The sequence below is a fragment of the Dendropsophus ebraccatus genome, chromosome 14 (genome assembly GCF_027789765.1).
Source record: "Dendropsophus ebraccatus isolate aDenEbr1 chromosome 14, aDenEbr1.pat, whole genome shotgun sequence".
NCBI classification, from domain to species: domain Eukaryota; kingdom Metazoa; phylum Chordata; class Amphibia; order Anura; family Hylidae; genus Dendropsophus; species Dendropsophus ebraccatus.
The window spans coordinates 73,181,587-73,203,753 of NC_091467.1; the positions used below are offsets into that span (position 1 = coordinate 73,181,587).

Genomic DNA, 22,167 nt, shown 5'->3' on the forward strand with positions numbered 1-22,167 from the left:
AGAGGTGGAATCTGATTGGTTGCCGGGGGCAACCGGAGACAGATTCACTTTACACCATGTCTGATAAATCTCCCCCTATGTGTTTAGATTTTTAAGATTTCAATCAGTAGCTTCTCACCTCAGCAGACAAAGCCGAATCCCCAATAAAATGTTTAAAAATGAAGTAATTCCTGTGTCTATCACTCACGGCTGCTGATGTCATGGGGGTATAAAATGGCCTGAGGGGGTATGAATTGGCCTAGGCCATTTTAACCCCGGGTATAGTCTGGGCTGGGGGTATACTCTGGCCAGGCCCCCCCAGATAGTGGGCCCGGTCGCCATGGCGACCGTGGTCACTTCTATAGACTTTAATGGAGCTGTGATAAAATCTCTGTGTCCTAAAGGAGTAACCAAGAGCAGGTGCTATCTGGCTATAACTGTAGGGGGCGCCACAGAGCTGATACTACTATGTGACATCATGGACACAGTCAGTCAGTCATCAGTTGGAATGTTCTCCCCCCTGCAGCAGGTGATAATGGAATCTTCCATGTGGTGATGACATCATGTGATGACATCATAATAGAATCCTGCTCTATATTGTTCTGCCTGATGAGATTTCCTCACACTTATCATGGCGACGCAAGGAGGAGGAGGAGGAGGAGCAGCGTTGCTCCTCTATGTACTTGCTGTATACATGATAAGCGGCTCCTCAGGACGACCGATCCCAGGTATTCTTCCACATATATATACAATAGCACTATATACAGTGTATACATATACACGCACTATACACAGGGTATATACATATACAATAGCACTATACACAGGGTATATACATATACAATAGCACTGTATACAGTATACATATACAATAGCACTATATACAGTATATACATATACAACAGCACTATATACCGTATATACATATACAATAGCACTATATACAGTATATACATATACAACAGCACTATATACAGTCAATATATGTACAATAGCACTATATACATATACAACAGCACTATACACAGTCTATATATATATATATAAACAGCACTATATACAGTATATACATATACAACAGCACTATATACAGTGTATACATATATAATAGCACTATATACAGTCTATACATATACAACAGCACTATATACAGGATATACATATACAATAGCACTATATACAGTCTATACATATACAACAGCACTATATACAGTATATACATAAACACAATGGGGGAGATTTATCAAACATGGTGTAAAGTGAATCTGGCTCAGTCGCCCCCGGCAACCAATCAGATTCCACCTTTCATTCCTCACAGACTCTTTGGAAAATGAAAGGTGGAATCTGATTGGTTGCCGTCGGCGACTGAGCCAGTGTCACTTTACACCATGTTTGATAAACCTCCCCCAATAGCACTATATACAGTATATACATATATAATAGTGCTATATACAGTATATACATATACAATAGCACTATATACAGTATATACATATGTAATAGTGCTATATACAGTATATACATATACAATAGCACTATATACAGTATATACATATGTAATAGTGCTATATACAGTATATACATATACAACAGCACTATATACAGTATATACACATACACAGATGTAATAGAATCTGATAACTATGTCTCTGTACTTCCAGGACCAACTCGTGGATATGATATATATCAGAGATTTGTGACAGGCGGCGCGGCCGGTGAGTGCCCAGGGATGGCGGGGATGAGCGGGAGGATGGCGGGATATACAGCATGGTCCTCCGGAGGATTTCCTGCTGGTGTAATGGCTTCTTTTCTCTCTATTTCTTGCAGGCGAGGCTCCCGTTGTGCCTGGAGTGGATGACCAGACGCACCCATTCCCCACCGATACTGACGGTAAGTATCCCATAATGCCTTACTACTCTACATCCGACTACCTGCTGTTAGGAAGGCTCCTCCTCCCTCCTCTTTAGCTGGGTCCCTCCTTTTGCTCCTCCTCCACAGCTTGGGGTGCTCCACTTTCCCCTCCCCCTTATCTGGGTCCTTCCTTTTACATAGTCCATAGGCTGGGGCCCTACTCTTGTCCTCCCCCTTATCTGGGTCATCCCCTTGTCCTCCTTTATCTGGGCCCGCCCTTCTCCATCCTCCTTAGGCCGGGGCCCTACTCTTGTCCTCCCCCTTATCTGGGTCATCCCCTTGTCCTCCTTTATCTGGGCCCGCCCTTCTCCATCCTCCTTAGGCCGGGGCCCTACTCTTGTCCTCCCCCTTATCTGGGTCATCCCCTTGTCCTCCTTTATCTGGGCCCGCCCTTCTCCATCCTCCTTAGGCCGGGGCCCTACTCTTGCTCTTAGTCGGTATAATGTTATAGCTGGTGGGGGTTATTTTATTACACATTAATCTTTTCTTTTTATATCTCAGAATTACCGATTGTGACACAAACACCGAACTCAGACAATGCAGGTGAGTATGACCGTATCCGGCTGTACAGGAGGCCAGAGAGGTTATGGAGGCTCCGATACTATATTATACAGGAGGATGTTATATCTAGGTTTCATTTTTAATATTAAACATTTGTCTTTTTCTCTTTCCATCTCAGATTTACAGGATATGACCCTTATACCGGACTATGACAGTAAGTATGACTGTATCCTGCTCTATCTATTATACAGGAGGCTTTATTATTACTTTTTTTGTAATTTTTATTAAATATCAAACTTTTTTTTAATCTCAGAAATACCGGATATGACTCTGGCTCCAGCAGACCATGGAGGTGAGTATTATCCTGCTGTAGAGAAGGGCAGAGCTCTTTTTGGTGACATAGGATGCTCCAATACACAATTAGGAAGGTGACTATAATGTTATAGATATTTTTTTTATTTTATTTATTAAACATACCTTTCTATTTATATCTCAGAATTACCAACCATCACTCCGGCTCCAGCAGACAATGCAGGTGAGTATGACTGTATGCGGCTGTACAGGAGGCCAGAGAGGTTATGGAGGCTCAGTAGCGAAATTTGATGGGGGGCAGGGGGGGCGGCCGCCCCCGGGCCCACTCTGGCAGGGGCCCACCCAGATCGCTATTGATTTTTTTACGCCGCCCGCCGCCCGGCATGCTGCCGCAGCTCCCCCGGCCGCCGCCATCTTAATCTGGTGCGTACGGCCTCAGCGCACCGCTGCTGGTGCGTGCGCCGCCCTGGCCCGCCCACCTGCCAATCATCTCTGGCGCCGCGCTGTTCCGTCTCCCGCGCGCGCGCACAAGGTCAGTGCCGGACTGCTGCAGCAGCAGCAGCACACAGACAACCCAGCTGGTAAGCGGGGGAAGCTGGACATCTGGACATCTGGATGGACACAGGGGGGGGGGAGCTGGACATGTGGATGGACACAGGGGGGGGGCTGGACATGTGGATGGACACAGGGGGGGGGAGCTGGACATGTGGATGGACACAGGGGGGGGGAGCTGGACATGTGGATGGACACAGGGGGGGGGAGCTGGACATGTGGATGGACACAGGGGGGGGGGAGCTGGACATGTGGATGGACACAGGGGGGGGGAGCTGGACATGTGGATGGACACAGGGGGGGGGAGCTGGACATGTGGACACAGGGGGGGGGGAGCTGGACATGTGGACACAGGGGGGGGGAGCTGGACATGTGGACACAGGGGGAGCTGGACATGTGGAAACAGGGGGAGCTGGACATGTGGACATAGGGGGAGCTGGACATGTGGACACAGGGGGAGCTGGACATGTAGAAACGGGGAGCTGGACATGTAGAAACAGGGGGAGCTGGACATGTGGACGCAGGGGGAGCTGGACATGTGGACACAAGGGGAGCTGGTAAAGAGGGGGAGCTGGACATGTAGAAACGGGGAGCTGGACATGTAGAAACAGGGGGAGCTGGACATGTGGACACAGGGGGAGCTGGACATGTGGAAACAGGGGGAGCTGGACATGTGGACGCAGGGGGAGCTGGACATGTGGACACAGGGGGAGCTGGACATGTGGAAACGGGGAGCTGGACATGTGGAAACAGGGGGAGCTGGACATGTGGAAACAGGGGGAGCTGGACATGTGGACATAGGGGGAGCTGGACATGTGGACACGGGGAGCTGGTAAAGAGGGGGAGCTGGACATGTAGAAACGGGGAGCTGGACATGTAGAAACAGGGGGAGCTGGACATGTGGACACAGGGGGAGCTGGTAAACAGGGGGAGCTGGACATGTGGACACAGGGGGAGCTGGACATGTGGACGCAGGGGGAGCTGGACATGTGGACGCAGGGGGAGCTGGACATGTGGACGCAGGGGGAGCTGGACATGTGGACGCAGGGGGAGCTGGACATGTGGAAACAGGGGGAGCTGGACATGTAGAAACAGGGGGAGCTGGACATGTGGAAACAGGGGGAGCTGGAAATGTGGAAACAGAGGGAGCTGGTAAACAGGGGGAGCTGGACATGTGGAAACCAGGGGGAGCTGGACATGTGGAAACCAGGGGGAGCTGGACATGTGGAAACCAGGGGGAGCTGGACATGTGGAAACCATGGGGAGCTGGACATGTGGAAACAGGGGGAGCTGGACATGTGGAAACAGGGGGAGCTGGACATGTGGAAACAGGGGGAGCTGGACATGTGGAAACAGGGGGAGCTGGACATGTGGAAACCAGGGGGAGCTGGACATGTGGAAACAGGGGGAGCTGGACATGTAGAAACAGGGGGAGCTGGTAACCAGGGGGAGCTGGACATGTGGAAACCAGGGGGAGCTGGACATGTGGAAACCAGGGGGAGCTGGACATGTGGAAACCAGGGGGAGCTGGACATGTGGAAACCAGGGGGAGCTGGACATGTGGAAACCAGGAGGAGCTGGACATGTGGAAACCAGGGGGAGCTGGACATGTGGAAACCAGGAGGAGCTGGACATGTGGAAACCAGGGGGAGCTGGACATGTGGAAACCAGGGGGAGCTGGACATGTGGAAAACAGTGGTTTTCTGATTTAACCCTATTTGGCCCAGTTCTCTCTGGCAGCTTCATAGAGGAGCTGGGGGCTGATCTGGAGATCCTGGGGGAATGGGGGCAGAGGTCCGACCCCTCCACCCCAGTCTCTTACAGGATAAGGGACAAGTATGTTTAAATCAGAAAGCTGTGATTCGGATCACAGAGAGCAGGGTGCAGCAGCCTGTAGTGGCTGCCCGAGTTAGCTAGTGATTGAGCCTGCGGTACCTCCCTGTGAGTGATGCACCTGTCTTAGGCAGAATGCAAATTATCTACCTCTATGGTATATGGGTCAGTCAGTGTATAGGGAAAATAATAGTCTTTGCATAATGGATTTAACTTTTTTTTACAGTTTTAACTACAGATCTCAGGTGAACCTGTTATACTGCCCATACATCCATGACATTGGGATAGTGAGTGACTCCGATGAGAAGACACCCCTTGTAAGTCACTGTTTCATTTTATGTGTCTATATATGTAAATGTAGAAGCCTCTAACACTGCTCTTAATTCACTATGAGTAATGGAGCAGAATATACCCTTTATTATTTAGAAAGCATTGTTGTCAAGCGAGGTTCCCTTTGGGTAACATAATCGGTTGGGGGCCCACTCAGACTTGCTCGCCCCCCCTAGGCTGAACCCCTAGCTACGCCCCTGTGGAGGCTCCAATACTATATTATACAGGAGGATGTAATGTTATATCTAGGTTTTATTTTTAATATTAAACATTTGTCTTTTTCTCTTTCCATCTCAGATTTACAGGATATGACCCTTATACTGGACTATGACAGTGAGTATGACTGTATCCTGCTCTATCTATTATACAGGAGGCTTTATTATTACTTTTTTTGTAATTTTTATTAAATATCAAACTTTTTTTTAATCTCAGAAATACCGGCTATGACTCCGGCTCCAGCAGACAATGGAGGTGAGTATGACCGTATCCTGCTGTACAGGAGGGCATCGAGGTTATGGAGGCTCCGATACAATATTATACAGGAGGCTTTATTATTATGACCTTTTTTTTGTAACTTTTATTAAATATCAAACTTTTTTTATTTCTCAGAAATACCGGCTGTGACTCCGGCTCCAGCAGACCATGGAGGTGAGTATTATCCTGCTGTAGAGAAGGGCAGAGCTCTTTTTGGTGACACAGGATGCTCCAATACAATATTAGGAAGGTGACTATAATGTTATCGATATTTTTTTTATTTCATTTATTAAACATACCTTTCTATTTATATCTCAGAATTACCAACCATCACTCCGGCTCCAGCAGACCATGAAGGTGAGTATGTCTGTATCCTGCAGAATGGACCAACAGCGAGATATCATGTCCCATCATCTATTATACAGGAGGCTTTAATATCTTTTTTTGTAATTTTTATTAAATATCCAACTTTTTTTTAATCTCAGAAATACCGGCTTTGACTCCGGCTCCAGCAGACAATGGTGGTGAGTATGACTGTATCCGGCTGTATGGGAGGCCAGAGAGGTTATGGAGGCTCCGATACTATATTATACAGGAGGATGTAATGTTATATCTAGGTTTTATTTTTAATATTAAACATTTGTCTTTTTCTCTTTCCATCTCAGATTTACAGGATATGACCCCTATACCGGAATATGACAGTGAGTATGACTGTATCCTGCTCTATCTATTATACAGGAGGCTTTAATATAATGACTTTTTTGTAATTTTTATTAAATATAAAAAATTTTATTTTAATCTCAGAAATACCGGCTATGACCCCAGCTCCAGCAGATGATGGAGGTGATTATGACCGTATCCTGCTGTATGTATTATACAGGAGGCTTTATTTATGACTTTTTAAAGTAATTTTTATGAAATATCAACCTTTTTTTTAATCTCAGAAAAACCGGCTATGACTCCTGCTCCAGCAGACGATAAAGGTAAGTATGACTGTATCCTGCTGTACAGGAGGCCAGAGAGGTTATGGAGGCTCCGATACAATATTATACAGGAGGATGTAATGTTATATCTAGGTTTTATTTTTAATATTAAACATTTGTCTTTTTCTCTTTCCATCTCAGATTTACAAGATATCACCCCTGTACCGGACTATGACGGTGAGTATGACTGTATCCTGCTCTATCTATTATACAGGAGGCTTTAATATAATGACTTTTTAAAAAATTTTTATTAAATGTCAAACTTTTTTTTAATCTCAGAAATATCGGCTATGACTCTGGCTCCAGCAGACGATGCAGGTGAGTATGACTGTATCCTGCTGTACAGGAGACCAGAGAGGTTATGGAGGCTCCGATTCTATATTATACAGGAGGATGTAATGTTATATCTAGGTTTTATTTGTAATATTAAACATTTGTCTTTTTCTCTTTCCATCTTAGATTTACAGGATATGACCCCTATACCGGACTATGATAGTGAGTATGACTGTATCCTGTTGTATCTATAATGACTTTTTTTTGTAATCTTTATTAAGTATCAAACTTTTTTTTTTATCTCAGAAATATCGGCTATGACTCCGCTTCCAGCAGACGATGCAGGTGAGTATGACCGTATCCGGCTGTATGGGAGGCCAGAGAGGTTATGGAGGCTCCGATACTATATTATACAGGAGGATGTAATGTTATATCTAGGGTTTATTTTTAATATTAAACATTTGTCTTTTTCTCTTTCCATCTCAGATTTACAGGATATGACCCCTATACCAGACTATGACGGTGAGTATGACTGTATCCTGTTGTATCTATAATGACTTTTTTTTGTAACTTTTATGAAATATCAAACTTTTTTTTTTTAATCTCAGAAATACCGGATATGACTCTGGCTCCAGCAGACGATGGAGGTGAGTATGACTGTATCCTGCTGTATAGGAGGCCAGAGAGGTTATGGGGCTCCGATACTATATTATACAGGATGATTTAATGTTATATCTAGGTTTTTCTTTATATTAAACACTAGTCTTTTTCTCTTTCCATCTCAGATTCACCAGATATCACCCCTGTACCAGACTATTATGGTAAGTATGGCCGTATCCGGCTGTACAGGAGGCCAGAGAGAGTATGGAGGCTCCGATACAATATTACACAGGAGGATGTAATGTTATATCTAGGTTTTATTTTTAATATTAAACATTTGTCTTTTTCTCTTTCCATCGCAGATTTACCAGATATCACCCCTGTACCAGACTATGACGGTGAGTATGACTGTATACCTGTATGACAGTATATCCTGCTCTATCTATTTTACAGGAGGCTTTAATATAATGACTTTTTTCTGTAATTTCTATCAAATATCAAACTTTTTTTTAATCTCAGAAATACCGGCTATGACTCCGGCTCCTGCAGGCGATGGAGGTGAGTATGACTGTATCCTCCTGTAGAGAAGGGCAGAGCTCTTTTTGGTGACACGGGATGCTCCAATACAATATTAGGCTATGTTCACACTCCGTTTAACAGCGTCCGTTGCATAGCAACTCAGCCCATTCCTGCAGCCCATTCCTGTGCCCGCAACTCAATTAGCTATTCACTCCAATGCAATGTGCGGCCGCGCTGCACATTGCGTTGTGTGAACAGCTGATGTTTCCGGACGCTGTTCAGGGCATTAGAAGAACGATGTCTGAACACAGCGGGCAGCATTGCATTGACTTCAATGCAATGCCGTCCCTTCAGTAAAGAATGGACGCTTAGGCAATTGCAATCAGAGTCCGTTCTTTACTATAAAATGACGTTGTGTGAACATAGCCTTAGGCAGGTGACTATAATGTTATAGATTTTTTATTTTATTTTATTTATTAAACATACCTTTCTATTTATATCTCAGAATTACCAACCATCACTCCGGCTCCAGCAGACCATGAAGGTGAGTATGTCTGTATCCCGCAGGATGGACCAACAGCGAGATAGCACGTCCCATCATTCATATCTATGGCCGCCAGACCGAGATCTGATGGGAATTTCCTCTAACACTATGAATGTCTCTGTTTCTTTCAGGCCTAAAGTCACCTGCAGTGACACCTCCGCCCTCACCAACATCTCCAACATCTCCGGCATCGCTGTCTCTCTCAGATGACAACAGTTCCATTCTTACTGGTATGTGATGTTCTTTAATTGTAATGTCAGATTCCTCATGTGTCTTTATAGTGGTCGGATCTCCAGATCCACCATTTCCCTTCTGGGTGGTCGGAGAGCTCCTTTATTATCTTTCTATCTTCCCTGTCTCTGTATGAATGGCTCCCATCTCTTTAGTATTATGGAGGTCGGTCCCGTCCAGCTTTCCAGGCCTCTATAGAATAACATGAGTATATTCTCTCTCCAGATAAAATCAAGGGCGCCTTCATCGCTGCCGTAATCGTGGTCTTCATGATCGCTGCTGTGATCTGTATAGTGAAAGTGTTCAGGATCAAACCGTGAGTAGCGGGATTCCAGGGTGTTGCTTCTTCTTCTCTATATTCATCTTTAGAATCTCACTGACATTTCTCAATTTTTATGTTAACAGATCAGAACCGACCATCGTATAGAGCAGAAGAGACACCTACAGCCACCATCCTGCACCCCAACCCTATATGTCTGCACCCCTTCCCCATATACTCACCCTTCCCCTTTCTGCACATAAAAAAAACCCTCACCCTATATCCTCACTCCTTCCCCCTATACTCACCCTCCCCCTTCTGAAAATAAAATGTTAAAAAATCCTCAGTTTTTTGTCTTCATCTTTGTGGTGAGTGAGGGGTCTTCAGGACGTTATATGGGGGGCTAGCAGGGGTTATCGCTGCAGCTCTTGTTAGGAGCCTTCCTTAACCAGTACTCACAGAGAATCCAACCTTGCTGTGATGCGACACTCGTGAGGCACATCCAGGAGTACTTGGCACCAACTTGACAGCTGGTAGGAGCCAACCTTGGCATTAGCCAGAACAGGACTCAGCGGGAGCAGGGGGGCCCAATCAATGAGAGGCAACTTCTCTGACCCCTGGCTAGACTTGAAGTACCCCTGTGGAATGCAGGACTTGACTGAAGACGATGTACATGACCCTCCTAGCATGAACCAGCAGGTTCCCTATGTGGTAGTCGCACCTCTGGTGTTTAGCAAGGCATGCTAAAGGCCCGGAACCTTTTGACCCCACTGGGTGTGATAACAACAGATTGGAGACCTGCAACAATATGGGACTAGGTCCAGAGATTGGTAAGTAGAGGTGAGGATACACGCCAGAGTGTCCATTATCCATTATGGACCAGATGGGTCATAGAAGGTGAAGACAGTCCAACAGCATCCAGAATTCTACAATAATTTTCAAGCTGTGTTACTGATCCAAGAGCAGAGCTGTGCTGATGAGTTCTGGATGCTGCCGGACTCTCTTCACCACTAGCTGAGTTGTACACGAGAGGAGCATCAGGAGCTGAAGGACCCAGAGGAGGATAATAACGATGACCCCAGCACAACGTGGCAGTATCTGGGGGTCAGTGGGGAAGACGGAGACTCGGAGTCCCTCTTGCCAAACTGTCAAACGGGTGAAATGCTGTTTCGGGGTTCAGGAGATAACTTTTCTAGGGTACATTCTGACCCCCCCAAATCATTTCATATAGACCCTGGTGAAGTTTAGGCCATTGTTGATCGAGAACTTTTCAGTCTTAGTTTGGCCGATATGACCGAGAAGGTGGGGAAATCAGTGGCAGCCTGGGGCCACCTCCTGGAGGAATCCCAGCACCAGTCACGGTCCTAACCGATCATTAGTTTAAAAAATTACAGTGCCACCCCTGTCCTCAGGCTGTGGGTGGTATTACAATTTAGCTCCAATTACTTACTACGGAACTGAGCTGCAATACTGCACCCAACCTGAGGACAAGAGTGGCGGTGTTTCTGGAAAAAAGATATTGCTGATAACCCCTTTAAGCCTCCACCCTCCAGGGCGACCTCTTTGGAATCTGTAGTACCAAATTTTTTTATTGACATTGTCTGTTACCATGATATATACAAAGCCCTTTACATATCAGTATGGGAGGAGTTAGTGTTTGCTGGTTTCTTCCATATGGTCACCCGGTCCATGGCTGAAGAACAAATAGGCAGAAAACGCAGGTCACTGCGGATCACATGGCACAGATACAGTCATGCGCTAACTGTTCAAGAAGGAGAAAGCTGATTGGCCGGGCCTAGTCCTCTCCTGTGACACTGTCTGGGTTGGGGTTGGAGCAGGCGGCATCTGACTTGGCATTTTCCCATCCCTCCCAAGTCTCCTTACAGGGGTCACCAAGTCCATGCCATCAAAGAGTGACCCCCGTCCAGGTGGCTCAGACAGCTCTATGTGGCTGTGGGCACAGTCCTCCTCCTCAATGGCCGCCGCACCTTCTCTGTCCGGACGTTGTTGGCTTCCGTTCTGGATGAGTCCGCAGCCGGCAGGGTCTGAGGCTGCAGTGGGTGAAGTAGGGATCAGTAGCTTCTCCCCCGCTGTCTCAGGGAGGGCGTCTGTGAGGAGGTCCAGGGGGTGGCTGGTACGGGGAGCGGGCGTGGTGGGTGACTGGAGGGCAGTGCCGTGTCTAGGAGAGGATTGTGTCAGGGCTTCAAACTGGAGAAGAATCTTAAAAAGATAATAGGAGAAATGTTACCTGCGAGAGTCCGGGGGTATAGTGCTGAGCTGGCAAGGTTTTTAGAACCCGAACACTCTGCATTTCTCTCCCATCACCTGGAAAAGTTGAATGCCGCCTTAGGGTCCATTTACACAGAAAGATTATCTGACAGATTATCTGTCAAAGATTTGAAGCCAAAGCCAGGAATGGATTTGAAAAGAAGAGAAATCTCAGGCTTTCCTTTATGACCTGATCTTTGTTTACAGTCTGTTTCTGGCTTTGGCTTCAAATCTTTGGCAGATACTCTTTCTTGTAAATGGACCCTTAGGGAGCCCTGAAATACAGCCTATGTCTGTATCCATGCATGATGTGACCTCCTCTATGTCAGTTAAAGGGGAACTCTTGTGAACTTTATTTCTTTCAAATCATCTGGTGTCAAAAAAACTTTTTTTTAAATGGACTGGTGTCAGAAAGTTATATAGATTTGAAATTTACTTCTATTCAAAAATCTCCAGTCTTCCAGTATTTATCAGCTGCTTTATGTCCTGCAGGAAGTGGTACATTCTTTCTGGTATGACACAGTGCTCTCTGCTGCCACCTCTGTCCATGTCAGGAACTGTCCAGAGCAGCAGAAAATCCCCATAGAAAACCTCTCCTGCTCTGGACAGTTCCTGACATGGACAGAGGTGGTAGCAGAGAGCACTGTGCCATACTGGAGAGAATACACCACTTCCTGCAGGACATACAGCAGCTGATAAGTACTGAAAGACTGGAGATTTTTGAATAGAAGTAAATTTCAAATCTATATAATTTTATGACACCAGTTCATTAAAAAAAAAGTTTTTTTGTCGGAGTACCCCATGGTAGGAGCTCTCCATTATCCGTGTAGTATTGTATTATCAGACCCCTTCAGTCCCTACCTTTCTGGCTTTGTCCTTTACCGGTCCTGAAGGTCCTCGGCTCAGCTTCAGCAGATTGTTCCGAACCACCATCAGCATGTGGTCATGTGACAGAAGGTCAGAGGTCATGAGGGAAGCGATAGCGCACATGGACCGCTGCAAAGAAACCAAATGCAAGGAATCAATACAATGTGGAGGTCGGTTCGGCCGTACGGCTGTTGTGACTATAGAGGAAGGAGATGAGAGTCTGTCAGTCTGACATCTCTAAGGCCGATTATCCAAGATCATAACAAGAAAGGGAGAAAACTACCGGGGGCAGGGGTCTACCACACTAACCTGGCAGGGGATCGTCCTACCGGGGGGGGGCCTCCCACACTAACCTGGCAGAGGATCAGCCTACCGGGGGTAGGGGTCTACCACACTAACCTGGCAGAGGATCGTCCTACCGGGGGTGGGGTCTACCCCACTAACCTGGCAGAGGATCGTCCTAATATCTAATGCCCATCAGCTACTAGTCTCAGATTTTCCATTGCCATACACACATTTTTAAATTTTGCTGGTTGCCCTTGGAAACAGACTACGGATTAGCACCACCCTGTAGTCAGTCATGTGAATACAATCTATACAAATGGTCTGAGCTCCCACAATGCATCATCCTTTTACTTTAGACCTAAGTAGAGACTATAGGTAAAGGAACGGCACAATGTGAAGAGCGTTTTCTCACCAGTCGGATACACGTGTCGTCTTCTTCCAGTGAGCGGTTCAGCATCTCGAATACCACTTCACAGTTTAGCAGGGAACATCTAGTGTGGAAAGGCACAACGTCAGCGACAGAGTGGGGTCAGAGGCGGCCTGTACCAGATCTACCGCTACCTACGTGTAGTGCACCAGGAGGGAACGCTCCCCCATCTATCCACACAGAACTGACACATGCAGCTTTGGTGGTGAATGGAGGATAAGTCACTGACCTTGGTAATGTCCTACGGCAGGGATGGGAACCTTGGACCATCGAGCTGTTGCAGAACTACAATTCCCATCATACCTGCACAGCCGAAGGTTCCCCATGCCTGTCCTATAGGGATAGAAGATCCAGCACTCACCCTCTAACAAAATGCTGCACCTCCTCCTGGGTGAGGAAAACCTTCTGCCCCCTGGTGATGGTGGAAACCAACTGCGCCTCCTGTAGACAGTCACCTGGATGAGCCGGCTCCACCCTGTACAGGAGAAAGATACAAGACTCTCTGATTAAAGGGGAACTTTTTTCAAATCAGCTGGTATTAGAAGGTTATATAGATTTGTAATTTACTTATATTTAAAAATGTCCAGTCTTATATTTAGTAACATAGTAAATAAGGTTGAAAGAAGACTAGAGTCCATCAGGTTCAACCTAGGGGAACCCTACTGTGTTGATCCAGGGAAGGCAAAAACCCCTGTGAGGCAGACGACAATTGCCCCACCACAGGGAGAAAACTCCCCCCCTCCCCGACTCCAATGGCAAAAATCTCCATAGTTCTTTTCAGCTGCTGTATGTCCTGCAGGAAGTGGTGTATTCTCTCCAGTCTGACACAGTGCTCTCTGCTGCCACCTCTGTCCATGTCAGGAACTGTCCAGAGACGGAGAGGTTTTCTATGGGGATTTGCTGCTGCTCTGGACAGTTCCTGACATGGACAGAGGTGGCAGCAGAGAGCACTGTGTCAGACTGAAGAGAATACACCACTTACTGCAGGACATACAGCAGCTAATAAGTAATGAAAGACTGGAGACTAAATAGATGCAAATTACAAATCTGAAAACCTTTGTCAGAGTTTCCCTTTAAAGTTTCTAACACCTTTTGTTTCCCACCATCTACTTGTCAAAACCTAACCAGATCCTTCTCACTGCTGAGGGTTTGTCACAATATCGTCCAGCTGAATGCATGTCTATACTCTGACTTTGCTGCAATGTATCAGTGTACATAAAACATATCAGCCTTTAGCTCAGCAATCTACAATTGTAGCAAACCCTGAGCTGTGAGCAGTGTTAGGTCAATACGGGTGGATGGAACTATGGATGATTTCATCCACTGACAGCAAGCGGATATACTGAATACTGTGAGGAAATACAAAGTAATATTATGCAGTAATTAAAGGGGTTCTCCAGGATAAGGAAAATCACAGCTACTTTCTAGCAAAAACAGTCGGCCATGTTGTTGTAATCCTGGATAACCTCTTTAAACAGTGCATCCCCCTCTCTTCCAGCAATGTGATCCTATTATAAGAGGGGTCGGGTGGTCATACCTCTCAGCATTCTCCGTGCTCTCCCGGTTGCTGGTACGGGACTGGCCGTCACTTCCTGTCTTGCTGCCGGCGTCTGAGGACAGGCTACGTGGAGACTTGTCTTGTATGGAGCCCTGGGAGCTGTGGCCGCTGTCGCTGTCATCCCATCCTCCCCCCGGTACTCCGGAGCGGTGACTGCCTGGAAGTGATTATATACCCCAGGTCAGGGGTGCAGCTAGGATACATGGGGCCGCATAGCAAGACACTGACAGCCTTCTCTTGGCATTGCCCTAAAGAGCCCCCCTCTTATACAGATACTCACCTGGCCCAGTGCAGTCCACCAGCGTTCCTTCATTCTTCCAGCTCCCCTGCATACGAGTGATGTTACTGGGAGCTGGGAGAACGAACGCTGGGGGGACTGCCCCGGGACAGGTAAGTGTGTATGGAGGTGGGGTGTCTTGTGGCTGAGTGCAATACCTGCTCCAACCACAAGAGAGGCTGTCAGTGGCGTACCCTGAATGCAAACCACACTTTGCTCCGCAACCCCCCTTACTGCACAGGCCTCATAGCAGTTGCATGGTCTGCCTCCACGGTGCCTCAGCAGAGGCCAACCACATGTGAACCCCACAGCACTCACCTCTGAAGCCATTAGCAGCAGGAGGCCCGGCCTTCCCTACTGATGGGGGTCTCTCACCCAAGGGCACTGCCACCGGCTTGTATGTGTCCTCCCCCTGATCTCTGGGACAAGGAGATGGCGTCCCTGCTCCCACCAGCACCTTCTGGGTCACGGCCACGGCTGCTCTCTGTATACCGCTCAGCAGGGCTTCACTCGGGGTACCTGGAAGAGAAAGACCCGCACACACGTCATGACTCATAGGGTTCTTTTGGGCATGGACACCTTTCAGGATTTTTATTGAAGGGTGTCTGTGCAGGAAACTAGGTCTGTAAATTATAGGACATGTCCGTATCTGGAGCTGTCCAGACCAGCACCTGGGCACATGCCGACGATTGCTGCACTGGGCCCTTTAACAGTATGCGCACCTAATTAGGGAAACAAGGTTAAATGCAGCACTGTGTTTGACAGGGCCAGGAGCCATTGGCTCCCGGCCTTGTCAATGACGCTTATGACTCCAACCACAAGAGGCTGCGCTCTCCGCCCCAGTGTTATGGTGCACAAATGACTTTACTCTGTTGCACAGATGTAAGAGAGAGGGAAAGCTGGAGGGCAGCACAACAGCAGTAACTGTTTTTACGGTCAGGAAACACTCTTGGTTTCCTAAAGTCTCCTGAAAGGCTTCCAGATCAGCATTTCCTGACTGTACAAACGGCCACGGACGTGTGCAGGGGGCCTAAGGCCTTTACCACTGAATGCAATGAAATTCAATGGGGAAAAACAATGTAAAATGGATGTTTTTAGAGGAGTAGAAACAACATTTTATGCCTCAAAATAGGCTCCAAAAAACTTTGAGGACAAATCCTCATTTGCTAAATGGAAAACCCAATCAGGTAAGAGGAATAGGGATTTACAGATTCGTTGCTTGGAAAGGTTTCCTGGACAATGTCGCCATCTAGTGTTGGAAATGGTGAAGTGCAGGCGAAGGACAGGATTCCCTTATGTGATGTGATGTGACAGAGAAGACTGAGAGGGAATATCTTTGTATCGTAATAAAAAAAAAGGAGATTGCTCAATATCTTCTACTATGAAGAACTGAAAAAAAATTACAACATGGAGGAAATTACCTAATTTTGGTTTCTCTTGGGAATAGCCAAATCCTTGTGAGCGGGAGACCTGAGACCCCATTCCTGTAAGGGAATGACAAGATGGCCGTCAGAAGAGAGAATAAAGGGGGCAACAACAATGGCGCTGCTCCTGGTGCATTACCGGGCTGGCACCTCTCCTTGCTTGGCCCCATACTGGGCGCTCGATGGACGGGATCTGTGTACAAGCTGCTGACCAGTTCCTGAAAGACAAACAGAGACGCTGAGCTGTGACCGGGGGAGTCAGACTGGGAGACGACCCCGACGGGGGCCCATAACGGTCCTCACCCAATTAGCTGCAGATCCTGTACTATGCTACTATACTCCTGCTCTAATTTGCTCAGGAACCAGGAAGAACAGGATGAACATCGAGGTCTCTGCCAGATATTGTAGAGACTTACCTGTCCGACTGAGCGGACCTTCTGGTACAGGCTGATACCATGAAGAGGGTCTGGGGGTCCGCTAACAGCTGCAAAGACAAACAGATGCTCTATTACAGGGGTTGTTTATAAAATAAAATTTAAAAAAATCTTTTAAATAAACTGGTGTCAGAAAGTTATACAAATGTGTAATTTACTTGTATTAAAAATCTCCAGTCTTCCATTACTTATCAGCTGCTGTACGTCCTGCAGGAAGTGGCGTATTCTCTCCAGTCTGACACAGTGCTCTCTGCTGCCACCTCTGTCCATGTCAGCAACTGTCCAGAGCAGGAGAGGTTTTCTTTGGGGATTTGCTGCTGTTCTGGACAGTTCCTGACATGGACAGAGGTGGCAGCAGAGAGCACTGTGTCAGACTGGGGAGAATACACCACTTCCTGCAGGACATACAGCAGCTGATAAGTACTGGAAGATTGGAGATTTTTTAATAGAAGTAATTTACAAATCTATATAACTTTCAGACACCAGTTCATTGGAAAGAAAATAAATTTTGGTAAACAACTCCTTTAACGCTCTCATATGGACCAACCCAATGCAGCTGTTTCCACACAGTGTATATCTGTAAGGTGCCCACCTGAAGCCTCCTGTATATACGCCGTGTTGCGTCGGAGATCTTGGATGATCTGATCAGATCCGTGAGAACACAGGTAGAGCAGGATCTTCAAGACCTGGAGGTGACATGGAGAATTACTATAGGCCGCCATGCCGCTCCCATCAGCAGCAATGGGGAACCTTCCACCCTCCAGTTGGTTTAAAACTACAATTCCCATCATCCCATCAATCCCCATGGGAATTGTAGTTTTGCCCCGGCTGGAGGGCCGCAGGTTCCCCACCCCTGGAGTAATATATTGTACCAACCTTTAACTTGACGTGACAGGAGTCGTTCTGCAGGCGGTTGAGCAGATACTCCAGGAGGCAGCGGCAGCTTCCAGAAGACTCATGGGAGATCTCTAGATATCATGTTAAGGCCCTATTCCATGGGTCGTCAGAGGAGCAAACGAGCACTCTCAGCGGGAGTGCGGGAGGGCCGGCGGGGAGCTGCGGGGGGGAGCTGCGGGAGGGGCAACGGGGAGCTGCCCGGGGGATCGCTGATCGTCCGGGCAGCCCATAGGATATAGCAGCGTCTGCTGCCGACGCTCCTATTTAACGGAGGGACGGCAGAAGATCACTGCTATATCAGTCGCTTGTTTTTCAACATGTTGAAAAACAAGCGACTGCAACGATCAGCCGACATGAACGATGTCAGCTGATTGTTGCACTCTATTCCACGGGACGATTATCGTTCAGTGGAATAGGGCCTTTAGGGAGGGAAGTAATTTAAAATCACAAGTCCTGCCCCAACCTGCTGATAGTTTCACTTTAAAGGGGTATTCCATTCAAACATAGCTTTTGATATGTTGCTGCCCATGGTGAGACTAACAATTCCTTCCATACTTGTTATTATCTGTTCAGTCTCCTTCCCCCAGTTCTCAGCTGCTGCTTTCTGCTGAAGACACAAAAATCTGTGTGTGAGCTTTTCTCTCTGTCTCCCCCTCCTCCCCCCTCCCTTCTGAGACAGCTGATGTAAACAAGTTCCTGGCAGGCTGTAACTGAAACATTGTAGCTTCTTTGTAATGCTGGGAGGGTTATTCTGAGGTCAAGTTGCTGATGAACTCACTGTGATTATCCCTCCCAGCATTACAAAGAAGCCACAATGTTGCAGACACAGCCTGCCAGAGACTTGTTTACATCAGCCATTTCAGAAGAAAGGGGGAGACAGAGAGAAAAGCTCACACGCAGATTTATGTGTCTTCACCAGAAAGCAGCAGCTCAGAACTGGGGGAAGGAGACTGAATAGATAATAACAAGTATGGAAGGAATTGTTAGTCTCATCATGGGCAGCAACATATCAAAAGTTATGTGTGAGTGGAATACACATTTAAGGCTAAGAGCAACAGAATGACCTCTATATAATGTACAGGTATTACTATAAGCAGCTACAGTATGAAGTCTGTAGGAGACAGAGAATAAAGGATACTGGCCATTTCCTCGTACAGGTATCCAGGACATGGGGTCTCGTCATCGGAGGTCCCCTTTAATAGCAGCGGAAGCTGAAAAATGCAAATCAAGAGGAGATAAGAGATATGAGAGTGTAATAAACAGTTACAGCACCAGGGGGCGACACAACACGAAGAGGTAAGAGAGCGCAATACACAGACACAGCACCAGGGGGCGACACAACACGAAGAGATAAGAGAGTGTAATAAACAGTTACAGCACCAGGGGGCGACACAACAAAAAGAGGTAAGAGAGCGCAATACACAGACACAGCACCAGGGGGCGACACAGTCAACAAGAAGAGATAAGAGAGTGTAATACACAGACACAGCACCAGGGGGCGACACAACACAAAGAGGTAAGAGAGTGTAATACACAGACACAGCACCAGGGGGCGACACAGTCAACAAGAAGAGATAAGAGAGTGTAATACACAGACACAGCACCAGGGGGCGACACAACACAAAGAGGTAAGAGAGTGTAATACACAGACACAGCACCAGGGGGCGACACTACACGAAGAGATAAGAGAGTGTAATACACAGACACAGCACCAGGGGGCGACACAACACAAAGAGATAAGAGAGTGTAATACACAGACACAGCGCCAGGGGGCGACACAACATGAAGAGGTAAGAGAGTGTAATACACAGACACAGCACCAGGGGGCGACACAACACGAAGAGATAAGAGAGTGTAATACACAGACACAGCACCAGGGGGCGACACAACACGAAGAGATAAGAGAGTGTAATACACAGACACAGCACCAGGGGGCGACACAACACGAAGAGATAAGAGAGTGTAATACACAGACACAGCACCAGGGGGCGACACAACACGAAGAGATAAGAGAGTGTAATACACAGACACAGCGCCAGGGGGCGACACAACAAGAAGAGATAAGAGAGTGTAATACACAGACACAGCGCCAGGGGGCGACACAACACGAAGAGATAAGAGAGTGTAATACACAGACACAGCGCCAGGGGGCGACACTACACGAAGAGATAAGAGAGTGTAATACACAGACACAGCGCCAGGGGGCGACACAACACGAAGAGATAAGAGAGTGTAATACACAGACACAGCACCAGGGGGCGACACTACACGAAGAGATAAGAGAGTGTAATATACAGACACAGCACCAGGGGGCGACACAACACGAAGAGATAAGAGAGTGTAATACACAGACACAGCACCAGGGGGCGACACAACACGAAGAGATAAGAGAGTGTAATACACAGACACAGCACCAGGGGGCGACACTACACAAAGAGATAAGAGAGTGTAATACACAGACACAGCACCAGGGGGCGACACAACACGAAGAGATAAGAGAGTGTAATACACAGACACAGCACCAGGGGGCGACACAACACGAAGAGATAAGAGAGTGTAATACACAGACACAGCGCCAGGGGGCGACACAACAAGAAGAGATAAGAGAGTGTAATACACAGACACAGCGCCAGGGGGCGACACAACACGAAGAGATAAGAGAGTGTAATACACAGACACAGCACCAGGGGGCGACACTACACGAAGAGATAAGAGAGTGTAATACACAGACACAGCGCCAGGGGGCGACACAACACGAAGAGATAAGAGAGTGTAATACACAGACACAGCACCAGGGGGCGACACTACACGAAGAGATAAGAGAGTGTAATATACAGACACAGCACCAGGGGGCGACACAACACGAAGAGATAAGAGAGTGTAATACACAGACACAGCACCAGGGGGCGACACAACACGAAGAGATAAGAGAGTGTAATACACAGACACAGCACCAGGGGGCGACACTACACAAAGAGATAAGAGAGTGTAATACACAGACACAGCACCAGGGGGCGACACAACACGAAGAGATAAGAGAGTGTAATACACAGACACAGCACCAGGGGGCGACACAACACGAAGCTTAAAGGGCAAATTATGGAGCGTTTGTAATTGGTTATCCGTTGAGCTCCCATCATGCCCGGACACCTGACCAGACTGCGCGGGATGATGGGAGTTGCGCAGCAGCAGCAGCTGAAGAGGATGGATTTAAAGGGTAAGATGATGAATCACAGGGAAGGTCCATTGTCGGGTGACATTCCTGACCCGGGGATTAGAGGAAGTGACAGGAAGTGTAAATGAGGCCACCGCACTGCACAGTATATAGTATATACCATAGCATACAGTCATATCCATTGTTTATTGGCCAAATCTGATCCTGGAAAAGCTGGGTGACGCACGATGAAGAAACGTCACCCCCATAGGCGATACCACCCCCATATCACTGCCCTCTGGCGGCCAACACCATCATGGCGGCCACAAGACCCCTTAAAGGGGAGTTAAAGGATTTTACATAGAGAAACAAAACAACCCCAAAACCTGAAGAGAAGGCGGACAGAGGAGCTGGAGAGGGGCGTGGCCTCCCGGTGACCACCACAGCCCCGTTACCTGCTGCAGGAAGCTCAGCCTGCCCAGCACCGCCATCCTCCCTCCTGTCCCGGCTGCCGGGGCCTCTCTGACAGCCGGAACCGGCATCCACCAATCAGCGCGCAGACTCCACCCCGCCAGCCAATCCGCGCGCGCTGCCTCACAGCCCAGCCAATAGACGCCGCTCTAAAGGAAGGACCAATCAGAACGGAGACGGGGTGTCTCGGCAGCGCTGATTGGCTGGGGAGTCAATATGGCGGCGCCCACAGGAAAGGAGCGGTGAGCGCTATAATGAGCGGAAGGACGGCGGCTCCGGGGAGATGGAGGCTGGAGACGGTGCCGCGGCTGCTGGGGGAGTGCAGGGCGCAGGTGAGGGGGCGCTCCCGAGGCTGGACTGCGAGGTGAAGGGCATGCTGGGATTTGTAGTTCATTGTATGACATTGTACTACATGTCCCATCATGCCTTGCAGGCTGCGTCCAGATACAAGATGTAATTCACAGGTGTGACCCCGAATAGGGAGGAGCCCCGCCCCCTTTCTCACAGCCTCTGTTACTCCTCCTGGTAATGGACGTCACTGCTCCTTCTCTGTGTCCAGTATGTGTTATAGTACAGATAGGGGGACCATGGGCCCTCGAACTACAACTCCCATCATGCCTGGACAGCTAAAGGCAATGGCTGACCGCCGGGCATGATGGGAGTTGTAGTTCTGTAACAATCGGAGGCATCTGTTGTAGAGCAGCGTTCTCCAACCTACTGATAAAACTACAACTCCCATCATGCCTGGACAGCTCCAGCGTCTTCTGCAGTTCTCTCCAATCTGACCCTCTGCTGCTCCTCTAG

At 47.7% G+C, this 22,167-nt stretch overlaps 2 protein-coding genes across 6 annotated transcripts; one reads left to right on the forward strand and one right to left on the reverse strand.

Moving 5' to 3' along the window:
- Positions 1-624: 624 nt before the first annotated feature.
- On the forward strand, positions 625-9,643 carry LOC138772117 (anti-sigma-I factor RsgI2-like). 5 transcript variants are annotated; one of them, XM_069952269.1, is made up of 20 exons: positions 5,322-5,405; positions 5,716-5,751; positions 5,851-5,889; positions 6,028-6,066; positions 6,211-6,249; positions 6,378-6,416; positions 6,558-6,593; positions 6,697-6,735; positions 6,837-6,875; positions 7,017-7,052; positions 7,155-7,370; positions 7,455-7,670; positions 7,757-7,795; positions 7,934-7,969; positions 8,111-8,146; positions 8,268-8,306; positions 8,773-8,811; positions 8,943-9,041; positions 9,268-9,358; positions 9,448-9,643. In XM_069952269.1, exons 2-20 carry the CDS (start codon positions 5,727-5,729, stop codon positions 9,467-9,469), a joined length of 1,164 nt encoding a protein of 387 aa, XP_069808370.1. In that variant the 5' UTR covers positions 5,322-5,405; positions 5,716-5,726; the 3' UTR covers positions 9,470-9,643. The 5 variants fall into 5 exon arrangements, with proteins under 5 accessions (XP_069808372.1, XP_069808371.1, XP_069808369.1 ...); XM_069952271.1 differs by lacking the exons at positions 5,322-5,405; positions 5,716-5,751; positions 5,851-5,889; ... (1 more) ...; positions 6,211-6,249; positions 6,378-6,416 and adding exons at positions 625-707; positions 1,641-1,694; positions 1,807-1,869; positions 2,392-2,433 and having other exon boundaries at positions 7,455-7,493; positions 7,635-7,670; XM_069952270.1 differs by lacking the exons at positions 5,322-5,405; positions 5,716-5,751; positions 5,851-5,889; ... (1 more) ...; positions 6,211-6,249; positions 6,378-6,416 and adding exons at positions 625-707; positions 1,641-1,694; positions 1,807-1,869; positions 2,392-2,433 and having other exon boundaries at positions 7,155-7,193; positions 7,335-7,370.
- A 1,231-nt stretch (positions 9,644-10,874) lies between these two features.
- TEPSIN (TEPSIN adaptor related protein complex 4 accessory protein) lies at positions 10,875-21,432 on the reverse strand. Its single transcript, XM_069952439.1, has 13 exons — positions 21,348-21,432; positions 18,877-18,949; positions 17,718-17,809; positions 17,434-17,527; positions 16,824-16,891; positions 16,547-16,625; positions 16,405-16,467; positions 15,302-15,502; positions 14,686-14,863; positions 13,510-13,623; positions 13,134-13,212; positions 12,431-12,565; positions 10,875-11,521 (listed from the first exon to the last, which is right to left on the reverse strand). Exons 1-13 carry the CDS (start codon positions 21,381-21,383, stop codon positions 11,060-11,062), a joined length of 1,674 nt encoding a protein of 557 aa, XP_069808540.1. The 5' UTR covers positions 21,384-21,432; the 3' UTR covers positions 10,875-11,059.
- Positions 21,433-22,167: the final 735 nt, after the last annotated feature.